At 40.7% G+C, this 18,994-nt stretch overlaps 1 protein-coding gene across 1 annotated transcript in view; it reads right to left on the reverse strand.

The window, feature by feature from the left end:
* Positions 1-15,093: 15,093 nt before the first annotated feature.
* The window catches only part of LOC143745519 (kelch-like protein 31), a 10,907-nt gene continuing 7,006 nt past the window's right edge, over positions 15,094-18,994 (reverse strand). Inside the window, exon 3 of the mRNA XM_077237646.1 lies at positions 15,094-17,764. Coding sequence (XP_077093761.1) covers positions 17,032-17,764 — 733 coding nt within the window. The 3' untranslated portion in view covers positions 15,094-17,031. The remainder of the gene's footprint in view (positions 17,765-18,994) is intronic.

Raw genomic sequence — 18,994 nt, forward strand, 5'->3', positions numbered from 1 at the left:
AAATTTCTTTAAATGAGCTTAAGAAACACAATTGCTGTATATTTTGCTGTAACTTAATTTGATTGTGTCCAATCTGCTTAAATATGTAAAATTAAAGTTTACCTAATCCGTTTGTGTTTGATTACATGAATGATTTGTGTTGCATTAACTGAAACTGGGCGGTGCTTGTTAGTTCCCAGCATGCTGTGCATATAGCTGAATTAAGACGGAATAAATGTTGAAATGAAGTGTTATTTTATGTGTTTTTTAGAAAATTAGGAAAGGGGAAGACTTTATAGTGTGTAATTGTGTTTAATGTTCAATGACATTGCAATTATAAGGACCATTTAAATTACATTTAGAAGAGTAGAGCATTTGGTTAGGATGTGGACTGATTAAAATAGGTTTATTCTTGTTGCTGAAAGAGCATATAAATCTTAGCAATAAGTATGTTAAATAAGTGCTATTATTAGCTAATAGCTAGCTGTAGTCTAGTAATTCATTTGAGAAATCATGTAAATCGTACATACATTTATTTTTCAGCGCAGTTTTAAATAAACTAAAGCTTGTTCACTAAACTTAACCGGAGTAAGTTACAGGGAAGCAATTCCATTGGTTTGTTTGGACTCATTCAGTTGAGTTGTCACAACACAAGGAGCTTACATAGATTAAAAAAATATCATTAACATTAATACAAAATAATTTGCTTGTCTGGAACCACTGTCCATAATTGAATTAAGTTAGTTTAAAGAGTAATTTTTTAGAGTGTATACTTACAGGTTCTCAGTGTGTCATGATTCTGCCCTCGTGTCCTTGATTTTCTTTAGTCTTGAGGCAGGATCATGACAGACCCGTGTTTTGTGTGCAAGCACATGGCCTTGTGTTTGGGCCATGTGATTGCGTTGTCTCGTCACCTAACCCCGCCCCCTTGTTACCCTTGTTTAGTCATCTTTAATTAATCTGTGTCACCTGTTATGTTATCATTAGTCTCTATATTTAATCCCCTTGTGTTTGTTTTCTTGTGCCGGTTCATTGTGATTCTCAGTCTGTGTATCCTGTGATACAATGCCTGTGTGTAGACCTTCCCGTGAGTACCTTGTGAAGAACTCTGTCTTGTAAAATCCAGATCTTGTTGCTGTTGTTAGTTATTTGTTTAGTTATCTGTCAAGTCTTAGTCTAGTGTTGTTAGTTTTTGTTTTTGCCCCCCAACCTTGTTTTGCCCCATCGTGGGTTTTGTTTTCCCTGTTTTGTAGTGATGGCAAAATGAGGCTTCCTGAACCACTGAGACCTCGCAGCCCATTGCTTCACCCAAAGGTTCATTACTCGAAGCTTCATTCAGCATTGCTCACTAGTGACACCTAGCTACTGTGCAAAGAAGTAGCAGACAAATTAATTAATTCTGAACCAATGACCTGGGGCCTGTACCATGATGGTAGTTGAACAAACTCAGGGTTACAGGATTAGTTTTGAGTTGACAAAACCAAACCAATCCAACCAGGCTTTGTTGGTACCATGATGCTGATCATCAACTTTCTCTGTCAACTCAGGCTTTGATCCTGAGTTTAGGAGTTTAGGTGTGACATCAGTATCGAACAGCCAATCACACGTTGAGAAAGTGAAACTCAGATTAATTTCTCGTGAGAGAAGCAGTGCAATTCACTTATTAAATAAAAGTATTAAAATAGTAAAACAAATTTACACAGCAAGAAGAATACAGCTGTCTATGAAAGAGGACAACTAAAAGAAAAAGTCTCGCTACTGTATATCAGTGCAAGTAAAAGTTGTGAAGTTATTTTATACAGCTGATAAAGGTATAGAGAGAAATGAACATTTAAGCTCACATGTAGTTATTTTATAGCTTCATCTATTGATGCTAAAGCGTATTTATATTACCTTTATATATTTATTCATTTAAACTGCGTAATAATAATTGATGGACTAAAATTGTACATGTGTGATTGATTAAGGGTATAATAATTACATAAATAATATCTAAATCAAACAAATGTATTATTCTAAATAAGCATCACTAAAACCAAGACGGTTTTGTGTTTAAAAATCATTTGCTATGTAGTGACCTTTAATTTGGAGTAGAAACAGGTGGAGTGACTTTATAGCATCAGTCATGTGACACTTTGCTCACAGCTGATTGGTCCAAGTTCGGTTTGCAACCTCTTACCTGGAACATAACCTGCTCCGGACCAGGTTAGCCGTGGAGCGTAAGTTACTATGGCGATGAACACTGCTAAAAGCCAAACCACTTTCATGGTCCCTAAAACCCAGGGTTGACGCGAACTAAACTGAAACATAGCTGGCTAGCCACCTAAACCGGCTTCATGGTATAGGCCCCTGAGCAGACTTATACCCCCCCACCCACCCAAACACACACACGTTGTTTTATTTACTTATTTATTTTCTTCTCACTATTAAAGTCTGTAACCTTTCATTTGCAATAATAAAAAGACCTGAGCAGACATCTGTCCATTGCCTGGGTATAAAATAAGTATCTTTCTCTGTCTGAATTTACTTGTGCAGAGAAAACTGTCACATACATAGTTAATTAATTATTCAGAAATTGTTTGGATAGTGACAATATGAACAACAAAAGTGACACTGTGTTGAGTGCAGTGCTTATGGTGGAGTGAGTGTAATAAAGTAAACTGCAACAGAATAGTCTGGGGTGGAAAAAGTTAAGATTGTTTTTGGGGTGTTTTGTGCAGTGAACTGTTTCTAGTTTAAGTGCAGTGTTGTGCTTATGGGACTGGGATATAGAGGAGCAAACTGCAACACTGCAGTTTGGGGTGGGTGAAGGAAGGATTACAATAGATTTTTATTGAGAAAAAAAAACATTTTCAAGTGTGTTGGGGTTTAGACAATTCCTCTTCTTGGACAAAACCTCTCCAGTCTTGGAAAATATCCTTTCACAAGGAACAGAGGATGCAGGGGAACATAAAAATGCCAGTGCCAGCGGGTATAAATGAAGATACTGATGCTTGTGTTGAGGCCAGACAGGGGTGGATCTCCTCTTTCTTGCGGCTCCATTACCAGGAAAAAGGAAGAGTCGCAAAAAGCAAACAAACCCAAAAGGGCGATCCAAAACAATAAGCAGTCCAGTCCAGATCGGAAAATCCAAAGCAATCCAAATAATCTTATCTAATTAATATAACAAGATTATAATATAGCTATTATAATTAATAATAACAATATACTATAAGTATTCTAGCTTGATATAATGTAATAATATACAGCCCTAACAACACATATGACACAATAACGACAATGACAATGAGAATTCTCTAACTCTCTGACTCTGACACTATTACAACTGCGTCTGCTACTCCTGACAACACCCACAAGGTGGCGGGAGTTTCGACACACAAACCGAACCGATGACGTTTCCACACAAACCGAGGCCTCGTTTGTCATTAGTCACGTGATTTCCACGTTAACAACACAAGCCTCGAATCGCGGCTTCATCTGGCACGCCCATTTTTTCTCGACACAAGCTCCGACGCCTCGGTTCAAATGTCACATCACTACTGTTTTGTCTGAATAAAACCGTGTTAATTGCATACTGTCTGCGATTGGGTTCATCTCTCCACGAACCATAACAGAATGAACTGGCGAACAAAGAACCCAGCAGACAGTATGTCCTCTTTTGTTGAGCAGAACCCGGATGACCTTGCACAATGGTGGCTGAGGACTATTTCTGATGCAAGTAATGGCAAGCTGCCGATTCCTCCCCAGGGAGAGCGGTCCCTGAGGGAGTACGCCCAGGTTGCAAACGAGAGGAGGCTTTTCCTACCTGATATCCTCCTCAACCGCTACCTCATAGCGGGTCTCAAAGCTTCTCCACCCCTGGCTGAACAGGAGAAGCTGGTCTGCTGCCCGTTTGGTGAGATGGTGGATTGTTTGTCACGGAGGGAGTCGCGGGGTTCCACCTTGTCGTCACCATCACCCAAGCTGTCAGTGATCCCAGAGGGTCGTGTCCTGGCTGTGGTTACCCAGGGGAATCAAGCTGGCTCCACTTCCAATCCTGAGGCATCAGCCGTACCCGAAGGCCTCCTCGGCAAGCGAGGGAGACGGACCTCATGGGAGTCTGCATCAGAATCCTCTGCGACGGAAATAGCACTGTCTGAGACTGTCCTCCATGCCCCAGTCACAGCTCCTGTTGAGCTTCCCCAACCAGTCACTAGTCCAACAATAGCATCTGCTCCGCGGCCAAGGAGAAAGAAGAGATGGAAGGGAGTCTCCAATCCTCTGTCTCTGTCTGTTCCAGAGCCCGCTACTGCAAGCGCTGTTCCAGAGCCCGCTACTGCAAGCTCTGATCGCAAACCAGCTGTTGAGAGCGCTGATCCCAAGTCAGCTGCTGTGAGAGCTGCGGCCGATCAAGCTGCAGAAGCAGTCCTGCAATTGGTATCAGCTCATCAAAGGATGCCTGTTGTCATTGCCGCTGAGGCTTTATCTAATTATTTGTCAAGTCTTGTCAAGATCCTAGAAGTTCCTTCCAAACCTGTCTTGTCTTCAAGTCCCGAGTCAGCGTCGGAGAGTGCATGGATTGCTGTCCCCGAGTCGGCTGCACGGATTGCTGTCCCCGAGTCTGCTGCACGGATTGCTGTCCCCGAGTCGGCTGCACGGATTGCTGTCCCCGAGTCGGCTGCACGGATTGCTGTCCCCCGAGTCGGCTGCACGGATTGCTGTCCCCCGAGTCGGCTGCACGGATTGCTGTCCCCGAGTCTGCTGCACGGATTGCTGTCCCCGAGTCTGCTGCACGGATTGCTGTCCCCGAGTCTGCTGCACGGATTACTGTCCCCGAGTCGGCTGCACGGATTGCTGTCCCCCGAGTCGGCTGCACGGATTGCTGTCCCCCGAGTCGGCTGCACGGATTGCTGTCCCCCGAGTAGGCTGCACGGATTGCTGTCCCCCGAGTCGGCTGCACGGATTGCTGTCCCCGAGTCGGCTGCACGGATTGCTGTCCCCGAGTCGGCTGCACGGATTGCTGTCACCGAGCCGGCTGCAGAAAACGCTAATCCCGAATCAGATATGAGAAGCACTACTTCCGAGTCTAATTCTACGAGGTCCATTCCTCTCTCTGCTCCTCAGCCGCCTGCTCCTCAGCCGCCTGCAACACCCCCAGTCATGTGTCCTGTTGTGTCCCCTGCTGTTCCCCCGGTCTGGTTTCCTGTTTCTTCACCCTTTGTACCCCTGTGCGTTTCCCCGGTCACCCCTGTCACCATATCACCCCGGACTGTTTCCCCCAAGACTGTGCCTCATGTGTCCCAGTCCAAGTCTGCCCGGATTCCTCGTCCTCAGCCCTCGTCCCGTAAACCAAAGACCCCCAGTCCACCCATCCACCCTGGACTATCCCCCATGAAATCTCTTGTTCCTCCGCCCCACCTCCCGTGTTTGTTATTTTTATTGTTTCATCCCAACCCTGTTGTCGTGTTTTCGTGTATGCCTTTATTGTTTTTTTGTCATGTTTTGTTGGTTCGTGTCTGTGTCCCAGTCCGTCATGTCCCGCGTTTGATGTCCCCTTGAGGAGCGTCTGGAAGCCGCTCCTTAAGGTGGGGGTTCTGTCATGATTCTGCCCTCGTGTCCTTGATTTTCTTTAGTCTTGAGGCAGGATCATGACAGACCCTTAGTTTGTGTGCAAGCACATGGCCTTGTGTTTGGGCCATGTGCTTGTGTTGTCTTGTCACCTAACCCCGCCCCCTAGCTACCCTTGTTTAGTCATCATTAATTAATCTGTGTCACCTGTTATGTTATCATTAGTCTCTCTATTTAATCCCCTTGTGTTTGCTGTCTGGTGCCGGTTCATTGTGATTCTCAGTGGGTGTATCCTGTGATACAATACCTGTGTGTAGACCTTCCTGTGAGTACCTTGTGAAGAACTCTGTCTTGTAAAATCCAGATCTTGTTGCTGTTGTTAGTTATTTGTCTAGTTATCGTTCAAGTCTTTGTCTAGTGTTGTTAGTTTTTGTTTTTGCCCACCAGCCTTGTTTTGCCCAATCGTGGGTTTTGTTTTCCCTGTTTTTTCTGAATAAAACCGTGATAATTGCATACTGTCTGCGATTGGGTTCATCTCTCCACGAACCATAACACAGTGTTTTTTTTTATAACCATTATACAGAATGATCGCTAATTGTTATTTTATTTATAATCATTGATTCCTTACACAGGACCTTCCCAAATGGTTTCTTTCTTTCTTTTTTCTTTCTAACCATTAATTCTTACATAGAACATTCCCTAATGGTTATTTATTTATTGATTTTAATAACCATTAATTCATTACACAGTGACAGAACATTCCCTAATGGTTATTTTATTTTTATAATAACAAATAATTAATAACTTACCCAGAATGTTCCCTAATGTTTTATTTTCTATTATTACTATTTTATAGCCATTATACAGAATGTTTGCTAATGGTTATTTTTAGGTTTTATTTTCAGAACCATGTAATGTAACTGTCTATTAAAGGGATAGTTCACCCAAAAATCATTTTTTAAGACTGGAAGAAGTGGAAGAGAGGGCAAATGAACATTTGAATTCCTCTCTTGTGCAACATTCGAGACGCAAGTCTCACCTAAACAATCGTAATCTACATCTCTTTCTCTCTCCCCACTCCTCCCTCATGCTGAGATCACCTGAAATTCACCCAAGCATATATATAGTTTAATGTGAATTATTATCATACAGTAGCACACGTTTGATATCATTTGAAATGTCCCAGTGCGACTGGTACAAAGGTCTCATTCCCAAAGAAGTAAACCAGAAGGTAATAAGGTATTTAAGAGTTTAGAGATGATTCGCACACAGAGGAGAGCAGGGCTGGACTGGGACAAAAAATCGGCCCTGGCAATTTGCCCCAGACTGGCCCACATATGATCATAAACACAACCGATCTTTTCATGCCCCTGAATATGTATACTAACTCCTATTAAAACCAATAATGCCATGTAATGAGGGAGTAGGAATGAGTAAGAGTTAACAGATGAAATAACTACTAATTGTAAAATACAATCGAACTGCTCCACAATGATGAATCCTAAAACAAGCTATAAGCTGCATTGGCATAGCAATACCAGTGTTTGACACAGGATTTAAATCTGGTAAATCTGTGGTAAGTGGACCCTTGTCCCTCTGTCCCCGCCTCCCGCCCCCCCCCCCCCCACACACACACACACCCGTAAGAAAAATTAGCACTTTTTAATGTTAAATTCATCAATCTGGAGAGTTAAAAATTAAGAGTACCAACCCATATTCAGTGTGCAAATTTAACAAAGAAAAACCTCAAAACTACTACACACAATAGGCCTAATAGTTATAATATTAATCCCATGACAGTAATAATAGCCATATATTGTAAAACAAATGCACTGAAAAATAAAAGCAGCTTTCATAATTAGTTTTGTAGCCTACTAATTTCTATGCTTGAAAGAGATACACACATGATCTTTTATTTTGGAAAACATGTTTTTTGTAAAAGATGGTTTACAAACGCGTCTCATTACAATTCTAGTAAAATGTAATCGTCAACTATGCAGATTTGTTAATAATCCGTAGCTGGGTAATGGGTCCCTACATTCATAGCCTAAGTGTTCTGAAAGTAGCCTAGTTCTGCTTACCACAGTTCTCTACACATACTCATTCCCTCCGGATCCTCCTCAATATCCTCATTAGACACTTGAAGGGCCAGTTTCTGTTTTCACGCTATTTCTCTGCACATTCCTTGCGTTTCTTCTCCATCTCTGACTATTTTGACAGATACACACTGACACTCGCTCAGAGCCTAGAGGGAGTGGGGGTAAAAGATTTGATTGGACCAGCCCAGAGTCAATCAAAAAAAGAACCAATGGGCCGCTGATCTACGTGTTTCATCGGCCGGTCTGTGAGAAAAAAAAAACTTCCGCTCCTGACTTTTTTTGTCCTATGCATTACACCAGCACAAAGATCCCAGCACCGCCAATTAAGCAAAACTAAACGAATGGGCCGCCGATGTACGAGTTTTATGGGCCGTTCAGAAAAAAAACACTTTTTTTTTTGAAAGAATGATCTGTATCGGCCCGAAAAGCACGTCGGCCCACCAGGAACGTACCCGGTATGCCCGATGGCCAGTCCAGCCCTGGAGGAGAATGTGTCTTCCAGGTAAATGGCCTCCAGCTCTCAGGAAGTGTAAACTCAATTCAAATGCATAAAACTGTGAAAGAAACAGTGTAAATGGTTTACTGTCTTGTGTACTATTATGTATATATTATGGTATGTACCTTGGTATACAACCAACTAACGACCAATGTAACCTCACCTGTATCATGCCTCCTACCTAATTAATCCTCATTTAATGACTCACACTTTGATGTACATCACCTTCTTCTAGAATGCAGTGTGGATGTGTTATAGATATCTGAGCATTAATGAAGGTATAACCACGCTTGGGACAAAGACTCGTAAATCAACTAAGGGCCACTTTCCCTCTCAGACATGTCACCTTTCTTATTGGTCGAGTTCAACCCTTTAGGGGTGGATCTTTTCCAGGCTTTATTAGAGACAGTCCACATGTGACCTCCCTTTTTCTTAGTTCTTTCATCCAGCCACAACACTGTTTCTGGTGATACAGGGGACCCCGCTCCCCCTCCACGGGGGCCCAAGGGCCCAGCAAACCGCGATCCAACCAGATATGGGATCAGGCAGGAGAGAGGAGACTCTCTCACAAAGAACCAAGGACAATCTCAGGAGTTTTGGAACAAAGACTCCAACCAACAACGACTCCAATCACCCACTCTTCCGACTTCCTCACTTCTCTTGGGTGCTCGGCGTGGCCTCAACAGGGCCCCAGGCCTTGACCAAACCAATCATGCGTTCCTGGAGAATGAAAACTCTCAACCAACTTCCACTTGACACTGCCGGAACCATCAACGACTTCAATTTTCAACAACTTCAAGAATTGTTCCCGCTACAAATGCAAGTATTCAATTCAATGAAATGTGAAAATGAAATTCTGATGGTTCTTCTCATAGTCCCTCTTCCGGTTTCCAATTTCCTCCTATCACTAAACTATATCTGTATTTCTATATATATGTGTGTTTAGTTTATTTATGTTTATGATTTAGTTAATAAAACGTATGCACTTTATGTATTTGGTTCTGATTTGCTTGCAATACGAAGTCCCTTTACGGTTTTTGATCTTACTACATGCTCAAAACACTGTACATGCTAAGAAATAATTATTTTTCTGTGGCCAAAAGAGTTTGTTGGACGAACTGATTAATTGATTGTAATATTAATTTAGCCATGTCAAGTTAATCCAATTAACTGACCCAAATATTAATAATTAATCATAACAAGTTATTATTGATTAATAATATTTCATAAAGCTAAGTTCCTTACAAGTTAGTTCAAGCAAGAAAATTAGCTTGATTATGTCAGCTCTTTTCGTTACAAGTTACACAGGGCTTGTGTGTTGGCTAGCAAAAATCTGATTACTACTCAGTCCAAAATGAAAGGTTGGTTTGACAAAAAAGCTAAGATTAGACAATTTTCAGGCTGGGGACAAAATGTTGGTATTTTTACCTATCTTCAAGCACGCTATAGTGGCCCTTATGTCATACAGAAGAAGGTCAGTGACAGGGATTATATTGTAGCTACTCCTGACCCTGTCCGTCGAAGCAGATTGTGCCATGTCAATATGATCAAGCCCTATTATGATCCCGAGCAGTTGGACAAATCTAATTCAGGGGAGGTAAAGTCGGTTCTGGCTTTGTTCAATGTTGAACAACCTCAAACTGTGTGTTCTCCTGTCTGTAGTGCTTTTCAGGTACCTGATTTCTCTGAGGTAACATCTGTAGCTGAAAATGTCCCTGAAGCCTGTGAGTTGCTGTCCGGTTCTGAAGTTGATTGAGGTATTGAAAGTCCTTTTGTGGCTACAGTTCATGGCCGGTTAAACAACTCTGAAATACTTACTGACCTTGATTCCTGTTTTTTGCATCTACCCTGTTCACAGCGTACAGATGTGGTCAATTTAATTAATCGTTATGTTTTACTCTTTCCAGATGTGCCGTCCCAAACACAAGTATTACAGCATGATATCGATGTGGGTGACAACATGCCAATTAAACAGCACCCGTATCGTGTCAATCCTGAGAAATGTCGGTGTTTACAAAATCAGGTTGACTATATGCTGTTGCATGGTATTGCAGAACGTAGTGCCAGCTCATAGAGTTCACCCTGCATTCTCCCTATTAAGGCTGATGGATCTGACCGTTTTTGTACAGACTTTAGGAAGGTTAACAATGTCACGAAGCCTAATTGTCATCCTCTTCCTCGTATGGAGGATTGTGTTGACCGCGTGGGGTCTGCAACTTTCGTGACAAAGTTAGACCTTCTTAAAGGCTATTAAGATGGCAAGTGCTATTAACTCCGCGTGCTAGGGAAGTTAGTGCGTTTGTTACTCCTGATGCATTTTTGCAGTATTCTGTAATTCCTTTTGGGGTACGCAACGTGCCCGCTACCTTTCAATGATTGGTTAATTGCGTTTTGGGAGGGGGGCCGGGTTGCGAGGCATACTTGGATGATATAGAAATTCACTCTGCAACATGGGATGAGCACATCAATCAGCTACAACAAGTGTTTCACAGGTTGGCTGAGGCAAACTTAACGGTTAATTTGGCTAAATGTGAATTTGCGAAAGCAAACCTAACCCATCTAGGGAAACTTGGGTGAGTGGTGGCAAGGTAAAACCGGTAAATGCCAAAATTGAGGCCATTACATCATTTCCAGTTCCTTCTACAGGTCGTGAACTACAACGGTTCTTAGGAATGGCGGGGTATTACCGCAGTTTTTGTAAAAACTTTTCTGCCGTAGCTGCCACACTTACTGACCTGCTGAGTCCAAAAATAAGTTTTAAATGGTCACCGGAATGTCAGTATGCTTTTGAGTCCCTTAAAACTCTCATGATGCAGGCACCTGTTCTCGTTGCTCCAGCGTACGATCGTGTGTTTAAACTGGCTGTGGATGCCAGTGATGCGGGAGCAGGTGCTGTTTTGTTGCAGGAGGGGCTTGATGGCATTGAACATCCGGTGTGCTACTTTTCAAAAAAAATTCCAAAACATCAAAAGTCATATTCAACAATTGAAAAAGAAGCGCTTGCCTTAATTTTGACCCTTAAGAATTTTGAGGTTTATATCGGTTCTTCTTCATGTCCGGTTACGGGTTACACGGACCACAACCCCGTCGTGTTTATTAATCAAATGCGCAACTCAAATCAGCGTTTAATGAGGTGGGCTTTATTTGTCCGATCATTTAATTTGGAGATAAAACATGTATCCGGGAAGAATAATGTGTTGGCAGACACATTGTCGCGTACTGTTATATGGTGATTGGTGGGTTTATGTTGTCTTTTCCCACCATTCACCATTTGGGGGTGGGGGTGTTACGCGTGTATCGTGAACGCCTGGCCTGGAGTCCTCTAATTAAGGTTAATTATGTTAATGATGTCTTGTTTCCGTTTTTCTTAGTTTTGATTGGTGGTGCTGGGGAAGGACCGGAGATTAAACGGAAGGAGGTGTCCTTGGGAGGAGGCTGCTCATCGCTGTTTCGCCATTGTTTACTGTTTTGAACTTGAGTTAGTAGCGGGGAGTCTCAGCTGTGGGTTGTATTTCCGTTCCCCTTGTTGCTGAGCTCCCCGTCTCTCATTTTATGGTTAATTTGTGAGTTGTTTGAGTTATAATAAATACATATCTTTGGATCACGCATTTCGTTGTCAATCTTTTATGTTATGGTCCTTTAATCCAAGACTCAAATTTTGTGGGACCGTAACAGAGTCAGATGAAATAACAAGTTAATACATATGAGAAAATGTATTTCATTTAATCAAATCTGTAGGGTATCTGGCTAAATCATGGGTCGTTCATCTGAACACATTTAAATGCACATTCCTTCTGAAATCACAAAGCGTGACAATTTTATGGCACCCAGAGGTTTAACAGACAACAAGACACCGAGCTTCACAGAGATGTTATCACCCAACTACCCCCCCCCCCTTTCTGGCAAGAAAGAACTCAGGGTGAAGACAAACACACACACACACATGAAACTTTCATCATATAAAAACTTTACCGAAATATGTTTGATATGTTTTTATGTGTGTCGGCATGCCCAAGTCAGATGGGAATACATATATTGCTGTTGTAGTCTTAAATTAACTATAACGTGTGTAATTATGTATCAAGCCATATCTTTGTAATTCCTATGCTTTTTCATGTTTTGTCTGGTATCAATGTAAATCTCTCGGTTTGTCCCAGCTGAATCCATATTGTATATTGTGCTGAAATGTATTTTACTGTTTTATCATCTCTGGAGTAAAATTTAACGCATTTCTGTCACTGTCATAAAACATGCAAAGTAGGTCTCGACAGGACAAAGGAACACTTTAGCCACGCACTTTTCTCACAGGTGATTGGTTCATTCACGCGAGAGAAGGTGTGAACCAAATTACTTTAAAGAGACGCGCCAAGCACCTATCACGCGCTTACCTCTCTCCTCTTCCTCGCATCATGTAACTCCTGATCGCCCTCCGGGGATCTTTTCTTTTGTTTGTTTGTTTCTTAAAGTTTTTATTTTCCATTTTCGAATTCTCCTTTGTTCATTTCCACCGACGAGTGAAATGAACTTAGCCTGAATAATCAACCGGCAACTTCACCTCAAACGGATATTCAAAATCGCCGCGCTTGGCTCGCTCTGGAAGATCGAGTGAACACGTGACGCTCCCAGGATCGAGACACACACGCCTTCTTCATATCAGCCACACAAAAGACCTATAGATGTGCAAGTATTTCGTTTACTAAGCTTTCATAGCATTAATATTTGTTTACCCCCGTTTAGGGTGATATTGATTTCTTGTGGTCTCTCAGAGGGTTTTGTCCAGGTGAATTTTGCAGAACTGTGATCCTTACGGATCTCTCTCTCTCTCTCTCTCTCTCATTCTCTCTCTCATTTTCTCTCTCTCTCTTTATTGATGCGTTCTCTTTCATTGTCTTTGTATTTTGTTGTAAATACCTTTTATTCCTTGTAACGTTAGTAACCGTATACATAGTTTTCCTTTATTAAATTCATTATATTAATCTATTGACTCTGTCTCTATGCTCATACAAGTCCCTTTAATGTTACGATCCAGCTACGAGCTTTAAAATGGTAGAATACTTTAAATAGTATTGTTGCAAAACAGGAAAGCTATCTTTTACGGCCAGAAAGATTGTCTTCTCCGGCGGGTCCCTTAAGGGTAACTTATCTATAGGAGTTGATGAAGATCGCATGATCAGTTTGCTGGACAAACAGATTCATTCGATGACGAATTAATTCCCTTAGAAGTTATCCTGGGAACCTATATATTCTGGACAATTTGTATAGGAATGGTGATTTATAATTCGTTATGATTTGATTATTGATATATATAATTGATCTATTTTTGCCAATATGTGGGATGATTGATTATAAATCCGTTGTATTCAGTCGTTCATACAGATTGGCAACGTATTATCCCTTTTTTGGGAGATTTAACATGTATGATTATCTGGGTCAAACCGTATGAATAATTATTAATTGTGAAATTACTCATTTTTTAATACGTATCCCCAAAAGCCTGACCTAGGTTCCCTACAAATCCCTTTGCCACACCGTCATTATTTACTCACCCTCATGTTGTTCCAGACCTGCATGAGTTTATTTCTTCTCCTGAACACAAAATAAGATGTTTTGAAGAATATGTGTAACCAGACAGTTGATCAAACCCCATGTATTTTCTTTTTTATACTATGGAAGTCAATGGTGTGCATCAACTGTATGGTCACCCATAATCATCAAAATATCTTCTTTTCTGGGTGAACTATCCCTTTAAACTGCTTTTATGTGACACCTGTACACAGTTTATATTGAATGATCCAGTAACGTAAATAGGAAAGGGCGAATGGGGTCAGGCCTTTATTATTAGGTCAGGAGTCACTTCCAGCAGATTAACTTTTGTCATCATCATAATTATGATTTTGCATTGTCATACTGTCTGTTATCTGCCACTAGCTCCAACGCCCATCTGTGTGTTTACTTTGTGAACTTGAAAGTGTAAAGTCAAAGCTTATGTAGGTCTACTCATTTCTGTGCACCAAAGGAACCACACAAATAACAATGACTATCTTTCATTGATCAGACAAACAGGACAGGAATCTCTCTTTTTAATTTGAGAAAGTTCAAAAGAACAGTATTTATCTGAAATAGAAAGCTTTTGTAACAATAAATACTACCGTTCCAAAGTTTGAGGTCAGTAAGAATCTTTATTTTATTTTTTGGGGGAGATAAATAAAATAAATCAATATCAATATGAATCTTTTATTCATCAATGTTCAAATAAATTGATCAAAAGGTACAGTAAAGACATATAATGTTATAACGTTACATAATATTATATTTCAAATAAATGTTCATTTGATCCTTCTATTCATCAAATAATCCTGAAAACATTGACTATAATAATAATAATTTTTTGAGCATTAAATTCACATATTAGAAGGATTTCTGAAGGATTTCCTTCATTATTATTATTATTATTATTACTATTTTGTAACCATTATACAGAATGTTTGCTAATGGTTATTTTTAGGTTTTATTTTCAGAGCCATGTAATGTAACCGTCCATTAAAGGGATAGTTCACCCAAAAATCCTGTTGTAAGACTGGAAAAACTGGAAGAATTGTGACACTGAAGACTGGAGTAATGATGCTGAAATTACAGCTTTGATCACAGGAATAAATTACATTTGAAAATATATTAAAATAGAAACCGTTATTTTACATTTTCATAATATTTAACAATATTATCGTTTTTTTGTGTGTGTTTTTTTGTGTGTTTTTTGTTGTTGTATTTTTAATTAAATAAATGCATCCTTGGTGAGCTGAAGAGACTTCTTTTAAAAACAAAAAATCTTACCAATCCAAAACTTTTGAATGGTAGTGTTGTGTGTGTGTGTGTGTGTGTGTGTGTGTATATATATATATATATATATATATATATATATATATATATATATATATAGTCATTGTCCAAAATAGAAAAATGTCAACAGCAACATTTCTTAAGAAGCTTTAATAAATATGCAGAGCTTTATTATTTGACAACATGTATCACAGTATGTATATGCAAAATGCAATCCAATGATTTACATTAATAAGCAATATATTTTTAAAGTAATAAATCAGTAGTGTGTTCAGTTGTCACATTTCTGTTTTTAATCAGAACATTAAAGTTCATGAACCATCAGGAAACAAAGCAGATGTTTGCGTTTGTCCTCTAGACAGTTCAGGCCTAAACTTGTTCACAATTATCTATTCATTCTGTTTGAAAAAAAATGCCATCACTGTAAATCCTTCAAATCCCTATTCATTCTTCACACACTTTCTGCTTTTGTATTTTTACAGTGCAAACTGGGTTATAAACCTTTGTAATCTCCCTGCGGTCTAATTATTAATGAATGAAGACAATGTTAGTAGATAAAGGAGTAAGTGAAATGAAAAACCTGGGGTATCCTATAAGCTCACATGTGTACAGTGCAATAGAAATGGCAACGTTAGAAAGTAATGCTTTAATATGTATCTGCATCATTGTTTGTTAATCAAAGGAGAATGTCTAATATGTTGTAATTACCTCATTTTGTACATTAATGGACTAATCGAATCGTAACTGGAGAACTGGCCCCACTTGAAGAATATGTTCCCAATGAAAATTATGGGAAATTAACTCTTGATTTTACAGATATGTATTGTTTGTGTGCGTTTCCTTTTCCGTAAAAATTATAAACAATAATTCTACCTCCAAGACAAATCTCTCTCACTTTCTTGTTTCCACAACCACCTTTAAATACACATCAATACTTTTTTTTCTTTTCAAAATGATTCAATTTTAAACATAGTGACTTATATAAATAACTGTGAATTTGTTTACAATTTGTGATTTCTATGTTTTAGGGGTGTAACGGTTCATGTATTCGTCACGGTTCGGTTCATACAGTCAGGCGATAAACACATTCAGTCACAGGCGATACACACTCCAGTCCAGAAGTGCAGTAATGCAACACTGTTTGCTAACCGCCACAACCAGAAAAAGAGCAGGAGAAGAAGAGACGATCTTTGCACCGGCCCACAACAATGCTGCGTCTCAATTCGCCTACTTATACTACGCCCTAAAAGAATGTACTCTTCTTGTGAAGAAAAAGTAGATACTTTTGAGTGTGTAGCAGAAGAGTACACAAGCTTTGGGAGATACTATCATACTGTCGCTTAGTTACACGCTTCCTCCTGTCGTTGTTGTTGCAGATTAAATATAACACGGATAACATTAAATACATATTTTTGATCAGTTTAAATGTCGATTATTAGTCACTCAAACCCCTTTATCTAACCTCTGTTGTGCGCATCCGCCATGTTTTGTAGTTTTCTGAACACTTTTTATTCATGTTTGTAGTTCTGAACTGTATCCTCCTCCAAAATGCATTGGGTTGTGGGTAATATTAGCTGTTATAGTGAGCAGAGATCCACACTTCACACTTCGACACTTCGAAAATCCACCGGAAATAGTAGACCATCCGGGGACTTCTGGCATACTCTTTTCAACATACTGTGCTTTGGGACACACTTATTTTAATCTCACACACGTTTAGGATGATAGTATGGACATTGAGACGCAGGGTATTAGTTCAGATGGCAGACAAGAGCTTGCTAGTAGCCAATCCGCTGAGTTTCGATTCATTTTTTCCACTAACTTTAACAAACACTAACAAAGCGTACCAAACTCATATCGAACCACACTCCCAAAACCGAGGGAAGTACCTAACCGTGACTTCTGTGTACCGTTACACCCCTGCTATGTTGTGTTTTGACATTCAACATTCCCGAGATTCCTATGAACTGACAATCTTAGCATCTGTGAGAAAAGCTGATCTTTTATAAATAGTACTAAAAAATCATACTCAATTACAACTCGCAACATTTCCCCACTGCTCTCTCTTGCAGCTCATATACTAATCGGTGCGGATGAGGCAGAGCTGGCCCTCGACTCTCGTGTTTTGCGTGTGGGGATGGTGACAACGCAACATGAGATACCGACCGTAGCCTCAGGCAATTCGTCATCCTCAGTCCAATCGTTAAGATTGGGGTTAAACACCTGAATACATTTTTTATACTTCTTCTCAATCTCGTTCCATCCACCCAGGAGGTAAATCTTGCTATCCAAGGTGGCAGCACCTGCTGTGCTCACTCCCGTCAGCAAGGGGGCGACGTAGCTCCACTGGCCGGAGTGCGGGTTATAGCATTCAACCGGTAAGACGTCTACCCGCTCGCCACGCCCGCCCAATTGGCTTCCCCCAATAACGTAAGCACGATCTCCGACGGTCACCGAGCAATGCCAACCTCTCGGGCTGCTCAGGCTATTCTTATCCTGCCAACTATCGGTGGACGGGTCGTAAGAACACACGGCGCGAGAGTAGGCGTTGTTAATGTAACCGCCGCTGACCAAGATCTTGCCGTCGATAACCGTGCTGCCATGGCAACATCTAGGGATTTCCATTGAAGCTTTCATTTGCCATTGGTTCGATGAGGGGACGTAGCACTCTACGGACGCCTGACAGCCTTCAGAATTGCGCCCACCCACAGCGAACAGGAGGCCGTTGAAGGTGTTGAGGCTGAAATGAGTGCGCTTCTGAATCATGTTAGCCAGGTGGATCCACGTGTTGAATCGGGGGTCATATCTGGGGAAAGAAATACTCGTAAGTGATGCATACATGCCAGTGGACATGAGATAAAGCCATGAAATCAAAATGGACAATTCTTATTTTTATGGAATATTGCAATGTTTGTTACAAAGGATTTATCTGTGCACATCATTATTTTTTTATTTATGTTCCCTTGTAATCTTTGATCAAAATAACTTCCCTTCTGTCTTGTAGCGATATCGGTCCTGTCCCAAATGGCACACTTCATGTGCACATGTGGTCTTGTGTAAATGACTAATGAGACTCCCTACGGCAGGGATGGGCAACTTCGGTACTGGAGGGCCACTGTCCTGCAGAGTTTAGCTCTGAAACTCTTTTCTAGTAATCCTGAAAACATTGATTAGCTTGTTCAGGTGTGTTTGATTAGGGTTGGAGCTAAACTCTGCAGGACAGTGGCCCTCCAGTACCGAAGTTGCCCATCCCTGCCGTAGCCTTGTGAACTTAACAGACACGCTATTGTAAGAGTGATCTCAAACTCAATTCCTGGAGGGCCACAGCTCTGCACAGTTTAGCTCCAACTCACACCTGGTTGGAAGTTTCTAGCAATCCTGAAGAACTTGATTAGCTGGTTCAGGTGTGTTTGATTAGGGCTGGAGATAAACTCTGCAAAGCTGTGGCCCTCCAGGAATTTGAGACCTCTGCCGTAGGGTGTCTCATTTGTAATTTCAGGTTTCAGAAGGGTGCTCACGAGCGCTCATCGTTAAAATAGTCCAAGTGACTACAGTGGCTCAATCTTAAGTTTATCAAGCGACGAGAATACTTTTTGTGCACAAAAAAAAACAAAAATAATGACTTTATTTCAACTATTCATTTCCTTCTCTGTGGGCTTCGAGTGAGTTCACTAGTGTAACAGCGTAAGCTTCTGTGTTGTACGTCACACACATCACACACATGACCAGCGTCGGCCAATAGTGAGCCTACGTGTGACATAGCACTACGCTATCACACTACGCTAACTGACTGGAGGCCCACAGAGAAGGAAATGAATAGTTGAAATAAAGTCGTTATTTTTCTTTGTTTTTGTGCACTAAGTATTCTTGTCGCTTGATAAACTTAAGATTGAGGCACTGTAGTCACTTGGACTATTTTAACGATGTCTTTAATAACTTTTCGTGGAACAATTTTCAATCCCTCAAGACTGGTTCACACGGCAGGATAATTAGGCCGATTTTAGCCCCGATTTACCCCTTCCGACAATTTTAAGTA

The sequence above is a fragment of the Siphateles boraxobius genome, unplaced genomic scaffold (assembly GCF_051911475.1).
Source record: "Siphateles boraxobius isolate OS27281-9 unplaced genomic scaffold, OSU_SipBor_1 204, whole genome shotgun sequence".
Taxonomy (NCBI): Eukaryota; Metazoa; Chordata; class Actinopteri; order Cypriniformes; family Leuciscidae; genus Siphateles; species Siphateles boraxobius.